Consider the following 17,558-nt stretch of genomic DNA (forward strand, 5'->3'; position numbering starts at 1 on the left):
ATGTAAAAATATAATTAAAAATCCCCTCCCCCCAAATTAGGAGAGTAATTTCTGAACAGAAAATGAGTCATAAGACCCCATTGGGCATTTTGCCAATGCCCAGTTCATTTATGCCAGCATGTGGTACATTCTAAGTTTGTTCCATAGCTTCCGAAGAAAACAAAATGTTAATTGGGTACAGTGTCTCCTGTTTGTCAAGGAAGCATTGATATAATTAAATGAAGTAATGTGTACAAATACATGGCAAAGCAGTATACACATGCCAGTTGTTAGACAAAATAGCCCTACAGAAGATAAGAGTGGAGTAAAAAGCTTAACTGAAAAAGCAAATGAGTTATCATATGCAGCACATTTAAATTTTAAAAGGCAGAAAATACTTTTAAAATATGTATATATTCTGCCTTTAGAATCTAGCATCAAAAGAAAATTTGCAAGATAAAGATTTGTTGGATTAGTGCTGAGGTTCTAATATCTCCTTATTGTGTGAATAGGTGAATTCAAGTAGACTTATAGATAATAAGAATAATTTTGTTCACACCATTTAGGGATTTAGATATTTAGGTTAAAAAGTCATTGTGGGGGAAAGAACACATTTTGTTCCTGGTTTTGGCACCCAGTAGCATAAGGTTTCCTCTAAAATTCATAATTACCACTGTCGTAATTGCATAACTATTCCTAGTAGATAAAAAGGGGTAATTACCAAACCTGAATTTTGGTAGTACCATTCACAATTTTATGCCTCAAAAATCCTTTTCACTTCTCTAGTATCTCTATTTCGCCAAGCCACCTGTTTTTAGAAAATGAAATTGGAATTTGATTCTTTCCTAAATAGTAAAACTTGATTAATGTAAACATAGAAATTATTAATTATTAAATAATAAAATTATTAATCTGCTCAATTTGTGATCTTTTTAGCAGAGAAGTGAACATATATGTATTTCAAAATGGAAATTATCCTTTGAGCTTAATTTGATAAGTGTGAGTGAAGATTTTATATGTTGTACAAAATGTAGTAGATTAAAATTGCAAAGTAATCATTTCCAGAAGTATTGTGCATAGACCAACAACAGGCTTTGTGTGCTTAGCTGTCCCAAAGATTTTCACTACGATACTGTTTGTCTCTTCATGGATTATAAAGCCATATATGGACCTTTTTATTTCTACAGGTCTTTGCTTGGCTGTACTTTCCCACATCTTCTGTGCCAGGTACTCCATGTTTGCAGCTAAACTTCTGACTCACATGATGGCAGCCAGCTTAGGTACACAGGTAGGAGAGGTCTGGTATTTCTGATTTATAATGAGATGTTCATGTTTCTTCTTTCGTGAACTAAGCATGTGAGTGAAGTTTAATCTCACCTTAGTTGAAATAAGCTTGTTTAGTTTTGTAGTGGGGGAGGATAAGTGGTATAAGGAAATGAGACTATCAGGCCTAAAATGCATACTTTGTGAACTTCTTTCTACAGAAAAGTACCTTAATATTATCATTTAAGAAAATAGCTTCTTATCACAAAGCATCCTATTGTCAACTAATACAGGTTAAACATGTTACTTATTTACATGTATATTAAAACTAATGTATTTTATTTAATCTGTTTGAATAAAATATGATATATCATAAATTCTTTTATGTGGTGGGTACTAAGATGATATGTACTTTAAAACATCTAGATAATAAGTTTCGTTTAATTTAATGAATACAATCTGCTAGAACATTCTTTTGAAAAATTGTTCAATTGTCTATGGTAGAAGAAATAGTGTGAAGACCATTGAATTATTCATTAGCATGCAGTTTAAAGCATCCATTTTAAAGCACAGTATAAGGCACAGAAGTTTAAAGATGAAATTAAATGCCTTTTCTATCCATGAGGTGCTCACAGTCTAGATAAGTAGATGTACATAGAAGTAATTATAATTCAGTGTGATGTGTGAACATAGACTATTTGCAAACTACTTTGTGAATATAGATGAGGACTTAATTCATTTTTCTGTGAAGATCAAGGAAGTCTTCATAGAGGAGGTGGTATTTGAGCTAAGAGTCATATGAGTAAAAGTTTGTGCAGATTTTTAATAAGGAGTAAGAAGGGCATAGACCTTTTTTTAGGCAAAAGGTTAAAAAGCATAATCAATTCTACATTAAGGTTGAAATTATAGATTTAGATCCAGACAGTAAGAATATACTATATAATTTTCTTATTGAGAAAGAACTTTTAAATATTATTTTATAAAATAAAAAATCCTGCTTTTCTAAATGGGGTGGAAACACTTCTAGGATGTAGACAATGCTCTGTTTCTTGATTGTTGCTGGTTGTATTTGCAAATTCAATTTGTGTAAATTTATTGTGCTGTATTCTTATGACTTGCACACTGTTTTTTAGAATGCTTAAGTGAATTCTGTTGAATGCTGAACAGAACTTTAAAAAATAGCATTAGAGGAGGAGATGAAATAAAATGGAAAATTATCTGGGAAATTGAAATCTTTTGTTCCAAGAGTGAAAATGACCTATAAATTTCATAACTCTATTTTTCAAGGAACAATTAAGTGCTATATTTTAAGCAGAGGGTCCCAGATTGTGTTTTAAAAGTATTTATGAACAATAGGAGGCAGCAGTGGTTACTAAAAGGGGGGTTACCTTGAATTTGACAAGGCTATTTATATTGCCTTCGTAACCTGCCTTAGCTGTCTGATCTTGCCTTTGCTTCTTGTATGTAAGATCTTAGAAAACCCGCCTTCCATAATTAGAGTTTACTTGGCTCTATTCACCACCCACTCTGGTGATTTTTTTGGCAGCAGAATTTGTACAAGACTTAATTATAGCACTGTAGAATTATAGACGACTCTTCAGTGTCCTAGCAGACAAATTTGCTCATGTCTAGGGATGTAAAGACCCAGGATTTATATATTGGGGCATTGCCTTTTGATTCCAATTGTATTTAACATTGATTTTGGGGAAAAAGCTTAGTCAAATTTGTGTTTTTCAGTATTTATAGAAAAGATGAAGCAATGTGGCGTGAAAAATAATGTAGTGTATGACTTGAGACATGAAATACTTTTTTAGCTATGAAATAGCTAAAAAAATTATTCTTTCATAGCTTGTTTTTGGCAGTAAGAATTGGTATATTATTGATAAAAAGTGTTGTTTTCTCAAAATTGTTTATCTCTTTACTTTGATTTTTAAAATACCTCCTAAGTTCAAGAGAATTATATCCCTTAAAACCGTTTAGCTAAAGCTTTTTGAAATTCTAAGACCCTCCAAAACAAGTAATGAAACTGACTACAAGAACTTGGGCCCCCACCCTTTCTAAATTTTAAAGTCATGTTTATAACTCCAGGTACAGAATCTTGCCAATGGGTGTTATTACAGTTCCAGCCTTGGATCTCTCATTTGGGATCCTACCTCAATGTTATATTGACACCCTTAGAGTTTAAATTTGCTAGAGAGAAGTCTTCAAAAATACAGGCTTGGCCTATGGTCCTTTGGCCAAGAGAGTGAAACTTCTATAGCTGACCTAGAGTGTGTGAGCTGTAAATACTTTGCAGACAGGTCTGCCAAGACCAATCGGTTTCAATTCTTTATTGCTGAACTAGGAATAAGTAGAATGGCTTTTAAGGGGAAGGAAAACATGGAAATGTGATAGCTCTTTACTTCCTTTTGGAGCGATGTGGTATAATAGGTCCATGAATCAGGCAGTGAGGAAAATATGCTTGTCTCACTCTACTTGCTACTTCCAGAAATATATGGAATATTATATACATAATGTATTATCATGTGTGTGTGTGTATATGTGTGTATATATATATATATATATATATATATATATATGTAACTGGAGAAAGATCAGAATCTAAAGATTATTTCTGCTTTAAAAGTCAAAAGATTCTGCTTTAATCTGGAGTTTGTCATTCTAGCACCCCTGAGAGTCATTGATTATGACATACCAGCAGGTGGCAGTAGAAGATTTTTTAAAATTTTATTAATTTTATTTTGTTTTCTAGCAAAATTCATAAGTCTTTCTTTAGTAGTGATGGAGTTCAGTAAAATCCTTGAGAGTTGCTTTCATAGTACTTCTTTGGCTGACCTAGAGAGTGTTTGTCTGCAACATAACAAATACATGTTTGTGGTTTCCTATCTTTGTCTTTTTATGCCCTTCATTCAGAATTTAATTAAATGTATTAGTAAGGTACCATAAGAAAGCTTGTACATCACTGGCTTTTGATGTATGTCTCTGCCATTTATTATTTATATTTATATTTAGGAGCATACAATTTATTTTAATCATTATATTTATGGACATTAAGAAGTGTGTTATTGATTAGAAAATTGTGTTTATTGGAATGTCACAGAAGTTTTGAGATAAGGTCTGTATTTTCAGCTTATCCAAAAGTATGTATTTTTCTTCAATGCCAAGGTAATTTTTTCTCAGTTATCTAAAAGTAAATGATTAAATGGCAAGAAAGCGTGGGACCATTCCCTTCAAGTGTAATGTGAAAAACATCAAACACATTTTCATGACATTGGGTGATATTTCTGGGAAAACATCTAATTATATCTTTGGGATTTTTATCTTAGAATCACATTGCCAACCCATGTGTGCCCTGATAAGGCTGGTAAACAACTAGGACAAAGGACAAGTTTGCAGTTCAGGGTTCTTAGTTTTGGGGGTTCTGTCAGGAAAAACAATTCTCCAAATCTAAAAAAAGAACAGAAGTTTCCTCATAGAAAACATGATGATAAGATAGAACTGCATTTATTCTGATTAATAATACTTAACAAAGGGGAAATACTTGTTTTTATCTTTGCTTTTTTGTTTGTTTATATGGCTTAAACACATTTTCTGAAACTGAAGAGCAAATTTGTCTAGAAAAATATATGTAAGTATGATTACATATACATTGTCCAAACTCAGATTGACAATGTGAATATTTGAGAATGTGAAGTTTTTGGTAATCACTGGATATGCAGGGATTTTAGCTACATAGATTCTCTCCTCAAAAAGGAAATTACCTTAAAATTCAGAGGACTGTTCTCTGGAATTTCACAAAAGGTGAGCCGTCAGTGTCTTTTGTCCAGTTTCTCTCTCTACAACATTTTGAGATGTCATTTTGCAAGGTCTTGTTTCCCAGGGAGGATCCTGCTCGGAGACCTTTGCTGAAAGATTCTGCTTTAATCTAGAGTTTATGTATTCTGGCTTTGAGTATCTAGCACCTTTGGGAATCTTTGAGGATCATTGACTGCATGACTGAAGCCAGAAGCTGTGTGTGACCTCCCAAAGGCCTGCTCCATCTAGATACTGTAGATACTGTAGGCCCTGGTTTCTGTCCCAGAAGCTCATGCTCATTTTTTTTTGAGGCAGAGTTTCACTCTGTTGCTCTGAGTAGAGTGCCTTGGCGTCAGCTTAGCTCACTGCAGCCTCAAACTCCTAGGCTCAAGCGATCTTCCTGCCTCAGTTTCCCAAGTAGCTGGGACTATAGGCCCACACTACGACAGCCAGCTAATATTTCTATTTTAGTACAGGTGGGTTTCACTCTTGCTCAGGCTATTCTTGAACTCCTGACTTTGAGTGATCCACACACCTTGGCCTCCCAGAGTGCTAGGATTACAGGCATGAGCCACCTCACCTGGCCTGTGCTGTTTTGTTGAGACTGCCAATTCGAGAAAGTCATTGTGTGATTAGGAAATGAAAACACATATCCAACAAGCATATTTTTATCATTTGAAAAAAACTAAGATACACATTGTAAAATGTTCATTAATCAGAACAAAATTTTCCTGAGTTGGAAATTTTGGCTAATCACTTATTAACCAGAGTATCTTTTGTAAGTTCTACTTTTGTTAAAAAAAAAAGTATTTAGGACTTTAAGTACGAGGATCGAAATTGGACTTTGCTCTGAAAATTTGGAACCTTTGGATGCGCACAGGGTCGTTATTCAATAGATCATTTATGATTATATGGTAGTACATATGCAAATGGATCAAGAAGGTGTTTCCTAAACTTCATTGTAGGCATCTTGTTAAAATCCTGCTTGTTGAGAGATTAGGTTAGCTATATTATGACTCAAGAATATCTCTGGTTATTGTTGCTGCTGCTGTTGCTGTTAATATTATTATTACTAAAACCCCAATTTTTTTGTTTAAGAAATCCCATTAATTAATTTTTTACTTTAAAATGGCATTGCCTTTAAAACTACTTACAGACATTTATCTTTCCCTCTTTAGGGAAAGACTGCTACTGCTGCTTCCTTCTGGTTTTCTTTCTGTTTTCCCCTAGGTCTAAGAAAGGAAGAAGTCTTTAGCAAGCTAATGTACAATTCAGAGTATAAACAGGGTTTTATTTTGGTCTTTCTCATAGCATTTCACACTTTACAGAACTTCTCAGTGTTATTTTGGACATAAAATAAGCCAGTAGAAAGAAGGTATAACTAGTTACCCACCCCCAAGTTCTTTCCTATGAAGAGCTCCCTATAAAGAGCTTCAATTCCACCCCCACACACACACTTTAATAGTATTGAGTCTAATAAGCCTTTTATTTTTTGTACAAAACATTTCTGAGGTATTAACTATATCTTTTATTCATGTAGAGATTAGTTTGGTGAATATTAATAAAGAACATTCTGTACACAGATATCAATACACATTTGAATTGAATTTATTGACCTATTTGACCCTTAATTTAGGTATACTCATCAGTATGTAGAAAATAGTAATCACATTCATTACTATGAGTGCTCATTCAATCATCAGTAGTGAAATTAAAACTTAAAACAATTGAGCAAACCCTTATTCCAGGTCAGGGTTGTCATTCATCCATCAACTTGACCACTTCTATGTCCTCTGCCTCATGCACAGTATTAAGAAATACCAAGATATGCAGACATGAAGCATATAAACAACAATCTAAAACAGTGGCCTCATGGTAAGATCCAAGTCTATACAGAGGAGAATATTGCTTCTTCTATAGGGTACTATAAAGTATGACATAGGCTTAGGATAATGGGCCTCAGGTTGAAAAGGCTCTGAAGGAGATGGAATCTGACCTGGTTGTTGAAGGATGTATGAGATTTGAAGATTTAGAATGTGGCACAATCAAGACAGGGAAGAGAACAAGAATAAAGGCATGGAGGTTATAGTGAACCTGGCCAGTTTCACTTGGGTAAGGCTTGAAGATCCTGCCGAGAAATAGATAAATCTTGACTACAGGTGAGCCAGTTCCATGTTGGCTGAGAACCGTGGGGAGTTACAGAGTCATCGATGGAGTTGGTCCAAAAAGACACATTATGAAAGGAGTATTTTAAAGGATTAATCTGGCAATGAGCAATTAAGTGAAAAGTGAATTAAAACAGGTGAGAGGCTAGACTTAGAGAGATTAGTTTAGAGAGGCAGGGTGGACTGCTTTCACCATAGTTGATGATGGGTTGTGGACAATGGTAATGGCAATGAGAATTCAAAAGAAGGAATAAGAACTAATAAAGATGTCCTATTTTGCTTTATGAAAATTTTGCAGTTTTATGTTTCTTGTCTTTAAATCAATGAAAAGGCCACATTTCAAATTTTATTTAATAAACAATAATGTAATGCTAAATATTACATGAGGTAGTTACTAATATTATTCCTTTTTTTACAAATGAAGAAATTGCGACATAAAGAGTTTAATTACCTGCCTTAGGTCACGTAGTAGTAACAGAACTGGTACTTGAACACAGCAGCCGACCTCCAGTCCTTGCTTTAAACCACTGTGTTATGTTGTCTCATAAATGAGGAATTATGAAATTACTCTATCACCAAAGGAGGTAGAAGATTTTAAGGTGATTGTGAAACTGGTGGTTTCCTTTGACTTACATAGGAAAGGCTGAAAGATTTAATAGCTGGAGAGGGATACATCCAATTCTGGGCATGAGGAGTTTAAAGTTTCCATAGCACATTTAAGCTAGTGATTTAAATGTTGTCTACACAAAGGTAGAGCTCTTGACACTGTAAAATAGGTTCTCTGAGACAGGTTGTGTAGAGAACCTGTGAATATAGAATACACATAGCTAATGGCATACAGGCTGGTCTTCGTGGCACTGAACTAAGTGATTTACAGGTATTATTGTCTTACTTGCTCCTTATAACAACCAGGCGAGGTGGGTACTGTGATCCTCCCTATTTCATTGATGGAAAAAAACAATGAGACTAAGAGAGATTCGGTTACCTGCCCTAACCCTCATAGGTAGAATTGAGGGAAGAAGGATTCTAAGCTAAGTCTGTGTATTTAAACACTGTGCTGTGTGGAATGAGAAGGATCATTAGGAGAGAATTAAAGCAGGTTAAAGTTTTTGAAGCCAAGGAAGGAAAAACGTTTCAAATGGAAGGATTTGGCATTAGTGGGAGATGAGTCCTCAAATTCAGCAAGAACTGGAAACTTGGAAAGAGATGATGAAAATTAGGAAAGGTTAAAGAGTAAATAAATGGGTAGGAAGAAAATGGAAGAGTCGCTCAAACCACATGGGGGAGAAATCTGGCAGTGAAAAGAAGAAGGCAGTCGGGGCACAGGAAGAGGCTGCAGCTCTAGTGGCTCTGGTGACAGAAGGTTTGCTGGAGGCAGGCTGGCCCCTGGGGCTGCCAAAAGGGCAGCCCTCCAGTCCCCAGTCCCCTTCATTGCTATTTTCCTTCCTTGAAAACAGAGTTTCCTATAGAAGTTTTTTATGTCTAAGACAAGTGATTCCCCCCCACAGTGTACCTAAACTAATCATGTTGTATTAGTATCTAGAAGAAAACTAGAGCTCTAGTTTGAGCTTCTCCCTCCCTGTTTCTTGAATCCAGATTTTTGTGATGGCCTTATATTTTTGGTATTATTATTAAACTTCCTGTGAACTTGCAATCAATCATGAAACAAATTTATAACCAGTAATTTTCAAATAATTTCATAATTCCTTCTACAACCAAAAATATTGATATTATGCTATTCACAAGTATGTGCTTTGGAGGATTAAGATGATTTTGGTATTGAAAGTGGTGTGAAACTTTACCTTGATCAAAGTATTGAATTCCATAAAAAGCGTATTTTATATTGCTTCTTGTTTGAGTGCACATTTTCATTTATATATCAAATTTGCCTTTCCTAAATTATTCTAATAATATACTACAGCTTTTATTCCTCAGCAAGCTTTCAAAATTCAGCTCAAATACACTGTTCTCACTAAAATGAAAATAAGTGGACACTGATGATACAAAAATAGTATCATGGTCACACTGCTGGGAAATTCAGACTTTCCCAAGTGCTGAAGTAGCAAAGCAACAGAAAGAGTGAGTAATATTCTGAATGAGGATACAGTGACATTATCATGTTTGCAACATGGCTTTTGTTACTAGGAAAATTTGTGAGGCAAATCCAGACTTTACCAGAAAATACCAGTTTGGAATCTTCTATTACAGCCTCAGAAACATAAACTATCCTTGACTTTTAAAAGACTTCCTTTGATGTCTCTAACAAGGGAAAATCAGCGTCTGAGAAAAATTGTTTTTATGAATATTTAATGATAGTTCTAAAGAACTTTAACGAACAACTACGGAGTATATGGGGAAGAGTCCCAGCTTAGGAATTAGAAAAACAAATGGGGTAACATCCTGAGCTACACTGGAAAAAAATCACTGGAAAAATAATAATAAGGCCTGCATGGAGAGTTGTGGAGAAGGTAGATAATAGATCATGCTCAAAAAGCATGAAAGGCCTGGGCAAGGATTGCTCAAAGGATGGGGACAACTATGATGACTCATGCCACACAACACACACAGGCCCTTTGGGTTCTGCCCTGAATTGAACACTCTGAATCCCTCTGGAGAACCTGAGCCTTATTTTCTGTGCTTGAGGTTTTCTTAAGTCAACTGCAAGGGAGGGGACAATTTTAGGGCCCCACCCTTTTTAAATAGTCGGCTTTACCAAGCCTGTTACCACACCTCTTGCTGTACTGTCCCATGAAGGCTTTTCTGTTGGTCTGTATTATCTATAGTACTAGACGCTATCAGTAATTTTGCTCTGTTTATATTTTTCAAGGAGTTTTTTCCCTCTAATCTGAGTATTCTCCAAGTGTTTGTGTTTTTACTGCTTGTATAGAATTGTTAGAACCTAAAATTAGATATATATAATATATATGCTTATTTGAAAAAAAAGTATATATAGGGTGTGAGCTTGTGTATGTGTGCATACATTTGAAATTTGATATAGGCACATATTTAAAAAATACAGAGACATTAATTGAATGAAATACTCAGTACTGCGAAGGAATATGATAAGCATTGGTACACATAATTCCATAAATCTTTATAACACTCTCTGAGGTAGTCAGTGGTCAGTATTAGTGTTACTGCCTCTTCGTTGCATGTGAGAAATCTGAGACACTACAAGGTTATGTTACTTGCCCTGGGTCCCAAATCAAGTAAGTCTGTCAACTCCGAAGCCCTTTTCCACAGCTCTCTCACCGCTGCTCTGCAGAAAAGCCCCCAGAGCTCTCAGTGATGCTTTTTCCTCCACTTCCGTGGAGCTTGAAAGCATGGTCTTCTTGCAGATATTTCCTCCTATGCTAATCATGCTAGTAGGCTTCTATTCAATCTCCTTCTTTTTTTTTATTTCAGCATATTGTGGGGGTACAAATGTTAAGGTTACGTATATTGCCCTTGCCTCTTTTCCTCCCTTGAGTCAGAGCTTCAATCTCCTTCTTAACTCTGAAATCTCGCTTCCTTTTGTGAAGCTTTCCAATGAGTGATCCTTGCAAAATTGGTGTTTAGATTTACGCTGGTCTGAGCCCCGGGAGGTTGTGCTTCCTGAGCTGCTTGCTTTACCAGCAAAGTGTCTTACACACAGTTGTATATCTGTCTAGCTGATCTTTAAGTTCCTAAGGGAAGAGACCAAAATAACAACCATCACAAAAATAAAGCAGCCTTTCCTATAGGCTTGATAACTGTGTACAGTCTAGAACTGCCTTTCCAAATGGCAGAGCCCCATTTGGACACTATCTTCCAGGAACATATACTCTGTGTTCTGCCAAGAGTGGAGAGGAACTTGGTTTCAGGCATTGTGTTTTGGTTGTAAGGGTGGTTGTTATTGCCAAACTAAAACATTTACATGTCACCTGTCAACAACCAAGTGGGTTTTGTAGTCAAATTTCATCTGCAAGAGACGGTGTGTACGAGTGATTTTTGTAGCGTTTGGCCTGGAAACTTCGAGAAATTCTACAGCAACCCCAGAGCTCACCTTTGAGCCACTCCTTCATTTATTTTCTTATCCCTTCTCCAATATAAAGATCAAGGTTGAAGAAAGATTAAATGAAAATCTGAGTACAAATTCTCAATGTCTTCATACTTTAAAACTTGTTAGCATGGATTTCTTCTTTTAAAAAAGTATTCAGAGGAGAGTTAATCATATTTGGGAATTAAACACATTTTTTCATCTCTGCTTCCAGAGTATATCCTGTTTGTGTCTGTCCCTTTCTCTCAACCTTCGCCATTATCATGCTAACGTAAGCCACCTTTCTTCTATTATAATCTCCCAAAGATTCCCCATGGTTTTACTTTGGCCCCTTTAGTTATAATCTGTCCCATCTCAGCAGCTGGAGGGATTTATTTAAAGAATTAATTGACTCAAATCATTCAATGATTTGAATGCACATAACTGAGGAACTGTGACCTCCATCCAATGCAGGATCAGTCTCTGCCTATTCTTGGATCTCATCTTCTACCACCTCCCCCATTCATCCAGCACCAGTCACAGTGGACACAGTTCCTTAAATATGCCCAGCTCCTTCTTGTCCTGGGTCCTGTGTTCTCTTATAGTTTCGCTCCTTCACATTTCCATTCATACATCCTTCATTCATCCTCAGAACATATATTACCACTTCAGAGGGAACTCTCTGAGTGGCTCCCCAAACCCACAATGTTACATCACTGTTATGGTCACTCATATCACTATGAATGTCTGAATTTTCTTCTTCATGTATTGTATTCTGTCCCCTTTCTGGTTCCCTCCTTCCCACCTCCTAGAATGTCAACTCATTAGATCAGCAGTTGCCTGTCTTGTCCATTGCTGTGTTTCTAGCACCCATGAAAAGCTTTTTGGAACATATTAGATTTTTGATAAAAACTGGTTAAATAAATGAGGAGAAAAATGAGATTAAGGTAAATTGTAGGCTTTCTCCTAAAGAACATTCTTTGGCAATCTGAGGCTCACCTGTCACTACATTCTCATGAAAACAAGTACTTCCTATATTTTCAGTTCCTTAAAGCAAAACAAAACCAGAATTTTTTTAAAAAGAGATTATTCATATTCTTATATTTAATGTTGTAGTGATCTACATCTCATAAACAAATTGTATTATATAATCTTGGTTTATAATTTAAATGTGTTTGATTATTCAGAATTAGTTTTTCCAGGAAAAAAAAGTTTATAATAAGAAATTAAAAACCCAAGCCAGTCACCAGAGCTTATTTAACTCAGTTTTTCTAACTATTGTGGATCCTAATAGCACTCTGTAACTTTTCTTCATGTGAAAAAACATTCTGCTTTCTGATTGGGAACTTTAAGAAAACCCTTGCTGCTTCTAGAACCTCTGCTATATGGCTCTCTGTCCTTCAAAAGTCCATCAAAGCAGAAGATAAGAGTACAGGGTGGTGGGGAGCAGAGGGAGGGAAGTGAGATGGAAGAGGAAGAGGCAGACTTTGGGAAATCAGCTGCCTGGGTTCAGGTAGGTGCTTCTGCAAGGGTGCTGGACAGCAAATGTTAAGGTTTCTGAAGCTTTTGGACAGAGTGTGCATACAGATTTGGCTCTTAAAGCACCTTTTTATTGAGAAGCAAGATTAGACACGAGAGAATTATTGGACTATGCAGAAAAGGTTTTCCTAAGTGAGATCTTTCTATATTCCATAGGAATGAAATTTTGTGTTAAGATTGAGTGTAAACTCTCCAAAATAAATAAAAACTAATTGTAATAGCTAATTCTGAAAACAAAATAGTAAACTAGTAAATGTCTATAGGGCCAAAGTAATTAATATGAGCCATTGAAATAGGGATGTTAGGTAATAAGTAATAAGTAAATAAGTAATAAGGTTGTCATATTTGTAGTATGTTGGAATTGGGACTGAGATGAAATACTCCAACATATTGCAATATGTTTAGACATAATGAGCAATCCTATCATGTTTAGGTCATGTTTATAATTGTGATGAATCTACTCTCAGTTTATTGTATCTAATACCAGACTCCAAAAACCTTTTAACCTATGAGTAGCTGAAAGCATTCTTTAAAATGTCTGGTAGTTTGAAAACAAATGGGTTAATGCGATACAACAATCACAAATTCCCATTCTCCTACCAAAAAATATTTTTAAAAATTAAGATCTTTGCATTTAAGGAGTATGGTTTTGTACCTTAGAAACCTTTACATAAAAAGTGAAAATGTTAGTTTAATTTTTTTTGATACTTTGAATCTTCATAGAGAAGTGTTCAATAGATTTTTATTTTAGAAGGGTAATATAAACATTTACAATTATATAAATATAGGCGTGTAGGCACTGCAAACAGTTTCTTCAGTCCATAGAGGTACAAAGGCTGCAGGAGTCTAAAAAATTAACCCCAGAAAGTCAGAGTAGCTGAAATGCTGGTGTTTTAACTCAGGTTGTGGTTATCATTACTGTTAACTTACTAGGTACTCATGAGACCCCATTAAAAAATGATCTTATATCACACAAACAATCCACACTTGAGCTACCTTGCACTCCATGGATTAGGAATTGCTCTTTTCAAAACCTTTGTCAGGGTTAATTATTGAAGACTCTTGTGTGAACATGGAAAAGTCAGATGAGGTCAAGCAAGTCTGCCTACCACCGCCTGTTTGAGTCTTAGAGTTGCAGAAAAATCTATTTATTCTGTAGGTAACAAAAAGAAGACCTTTCCTGAAATTTTTGTGGAAGCACAATTTAAATTTATCTCATGTATGTAATAGTCATTCATTATTCCCATTCTCCAGATATTTAGTGCCATGTGTAATATGACACAGTAACATCATATAATATATAGGAATGACATAGCAATAAGACATAGTTTAGATACTCAAATAATTTATAGTCCACTAGCAAGGCAATAAACAAGTAAATAGATGAATACAATAGAGTGGTGTAAGCATACAATAGGAGTCTGTATAGCACACAGGGGGGATAAAAAAGGGAGAGTTTTATCCAGGTTGAAGGCTGGAGTCAGGAAAATCTTCACAGAGATGAAAATGCTTAGCTGTCTTGAAAGATAATACATCTTCACCAGGTAGAATCTATTAAATACATATAATTAAAATACAGACATTGGTAAAGACAGAGGAATGGGCGGTGTCTGGCAAGATTTGTGATACAGAAAGGATTGCTCTACCTTGGATCATGTTCTGCTTAGTTTGTAAGGAGTCAGGGTTGTTCCAACTGGTTAAGAGTTGCTGATTAGGAAAGGAGAGCTATTTCTGGTGCAGACCTGGTAGAGGTGGAGAACAATCTCCAGACATGAGCAGAACTGATTTCAGAGGAAGTAACAGCAAATGAGAATTTCTTATAGGATTTTTTTAGTTTAAGAATTTGGGTCCGGATACATTTTTGTGTCTCACAAGCATTTTTCTTAAAACTGTGTTGACTGGTCCAATCTGAAAAGGCTGAAGTATCCAGTTCTGTACAATTGCTCATGGAAAAACTAGAAGTTTTTGTTCTGTAAGATGTCAGTAGGGTTTCAGGGTTTGTTTGTGTTTTTTTGTTTTGTTTTTTTTATTGATGCATTGAGGTAATAATTCTCAGAAATAGAAGCATTCATTAAGCATTGAGATAAAAAACTACTTCATTAATTTCTCACAATAGCCCCAATGAACCCTTTTCTATCAGTTCAAGTAAAAAAAAAAATAGGAAAAAGCTTATCAGGTATAAAGTATATTGTTTCAATGTTACTTCAAATACAGTCTACTGCTATTAATATCATATGTTAAAAACTCATAAAGATATAAATCAGTAAAATTTAATCTATTATAATATTTAAATTTATATAAAAATATTAATTCAATGCTATTTTTATATGTTCTTATGTAAGCCCTAAGGCTGAAATTCAGGGAAAAAAAATACAATGAAACTGTGAAAACTCCCACTGTGTAACTGTAGAAAATGTATACTATGTATATTTTCCATGATATTACTCTTTGCGAATTTACTATTGAATTTGTATTCTTGATGTAAAAATAGAATTCAGACCCATAGGAAAATACAGAGAAAATAGGAAACACGGGAAAATATTTGTGTTGTTTAAAATTCAGCATGTGTAACTCTTTTCTAAGTTATTAATAGGCTTGGGAAAAACAATATAAGCAATTTCTCCTAAATAGAAGCAAGTTTGAGAGAATAGACTTCCGTCAGAATTGGCTGCTGCTGGGGAGAAGGGAAGCTGAATTCAACCAGTTTTGTGAGAAACTGGGAAAGAGGAAGCAATTCAGCTTCACAATCGGTCACTGATATTTGATTTACTTTCTTAGGAGTTTACAAGTGGCTGCCAAGTTACATATAATGCACACTGCCTAATCCTTGGAGGCCTCCCTTGCAGCTGATGTCTGCGTCAGTGGTGGCCATGAGAGAGGAAGCAACTTGAAGAAAAGACTGTTTACCACTTAAGTTTAACATGAAATTTGAAGGCTAGAACACCATTGGAATGTTGTTTTGTATGAGCTGAGGATTCCCAAAAGAGTTACTTAGCATCTGGTCCTAAATGTTAATTAAGAGCTCATTCAGAGGGACATCTTCTTATTACTTCTTTTGAGATAATTATGAAAAGTCAAAGACATGATTTTTAAAAAATACCTCTATGTTCACAGTCATCTATAAATTCCATGTGAGATTAGACAAATAAACTGATTAACGAATCCCAATGTAGTCATGATGGGGTCCTCAATAAGATTATAACCTAAGGAGTGCTGGAGAGATTTATATAGCTATGAAATAAGAGCAAATAAGGGAAGTATGACACTGGCTATGTAGTGTAGTATAGTTGTCATACTGTCTTTGTTGTTGCACATTTATACTTTTTCCCAATTGCAGATTATAATTTACTTGAGGGTAAGAACTTTAACCATATTTGTTTGTTAAATCTCCTTCTATGGACAGACTGGAACAAATGGGAAGAGAAACCATTGACCAGCTACACATGAGTCATTCTTTCTCTAGGATATGGCTACTTTAGCGTTTAAGTGGAGAATGGCTTGAGGAAGGTGTTGTGGAAGTAAGGTCAGAGAGTCTCAGACATATTTGAAACAAGGCTTTTGTTCCTGTTCTCCAAGTCTGCATGCAAAAGGAAGGGAGGGAAGCATCTACTAGCAAAACTGGATGATGACTTCAACCTCACTTCCATGGTCCTCTACACAGGAATAGAACCCAAGATTACCACCTAACACCATCTTTTCAGAAATTATTTTGAGATACATGGAAAAGAAAGGTTCTTATACTCACAAGTAAACCCAGTAATCATATCCATTTAAAAAGTGATCCATGTGCACATTTTGAAAACAAGAGAAGTATCAGTAAACAAGATGAGATATATAAACTTGAAAGGAGATTTGAAAAGAAAAGAACAAATGGCATTCACTCAAAAAAGAAAGTAGGATGTTATGAGAGTAAATCAGTTAAGGTATACTCTTTGTTTAGGTTTAAAAATATTCTTTTAACTTTTAAAATTTGGGATAAAGTAAATACTTACATAAAGTTATTTTGATTATGGGAAGCACTGATTCCTCTTACCAAAGCAAGACTGGCCTTTTCCCAGTTCCTTTTGAGTTTCTCAAAATTTCAGTTTTCTTCTTAATTATGCAGTTCTGATTTGTTTGATTTTATTCTTTCATTTTTCCAAATGGTAAGGGGCATACATTTAATTTTAAATTTTAATTCAATTAAAGTAAATACTTTTATGAAGTTATTTTCAGGTTTTTTAATTTTTAATTTTAGTTATATAATTCTCAGAGAGGTAATGGTATTGTTAATAATATTCTTTTTGAGCTCTTATTATTGTCCAGAGACTTTAAGTATGCTACTTCATTTTATTCTCATAATAGTGCCATTGACAGGCATTATCATCTGTGAAAAGATAAACAAAATTGATAGACCTCTTGATAGATTAACCAGAAATAGAAGAGAAAAGCCTCAAATCAGCTTAATCATAAATGAAAAAGGAGATATTACAACTGATAACACAGAAATACAAAATATCATCTGTAAATACTATGAAAATCTCTATGTACATAAACTCAAAAATGTAGAGGAAATAAATTTCTTGAAACACATAGCCTCCCAAGATTCAATCAGGAAGAAATAGAACTCCTGAGTAGACCAATAAATAAGCAAAGAGATTGAAGCAGCAATAAAAAAATCTTCCAAAAAAAAGAAAAAAAAAAAGCCCCAGACCAGATGGATTCACAGCTGAATTTTACCAGACCTACAAAGAAGAGTTGGTACCTATTCTGCAGAAATTCCATAACATTGAGAAGGAGAGAATCCTCCTCAACTCATTTTATGAAGCCAGTATCACCTT

At 34.9% G+C, this 17,558-nt stretch overlaps 1 protein-coding gene across 3 annotated transcripts in view; it reads left to right on the forward strand.

The window, feature by feature from the left end:
• Positions 1–17,558, forward strand: part of ADGRV1 (adhesion G protein-coupled receptor V1) — a 468,628-nt gene that overhangs the window by 204,866 nt on the left and 246,204 nt on the right. For all 3 annotated transcript variants that reach the window (XM_076008180.1, XM_076008181.1, XM_076008182.1), the window contains one exon: positions 1,167–1,267. In XM_076008180.1, the coding sequence (XP_075864295.1) occupies positions 1,167–1,267 (101 nt within the window). The remainder of the gene's footprint in view (positions 1–1,166; positions 1,268–17,558) is intronic.

The sequence above is a fragment of the Microcebus murinus genome, chromosome 11 (assembly GCF_040939455.1).
Source record: "Microcebus murinus isolate Inina chromosome 11, M.murinus_Inina_mat1.0, whole genome shotgun sequence".
In the NCBI taxonomy this organism is placed as follows: Eukaryota; Metazoa; Chordata; class Mammalia; order Primates; family Cheirogaleidae; genus Microcebus; species Microcebus murinus.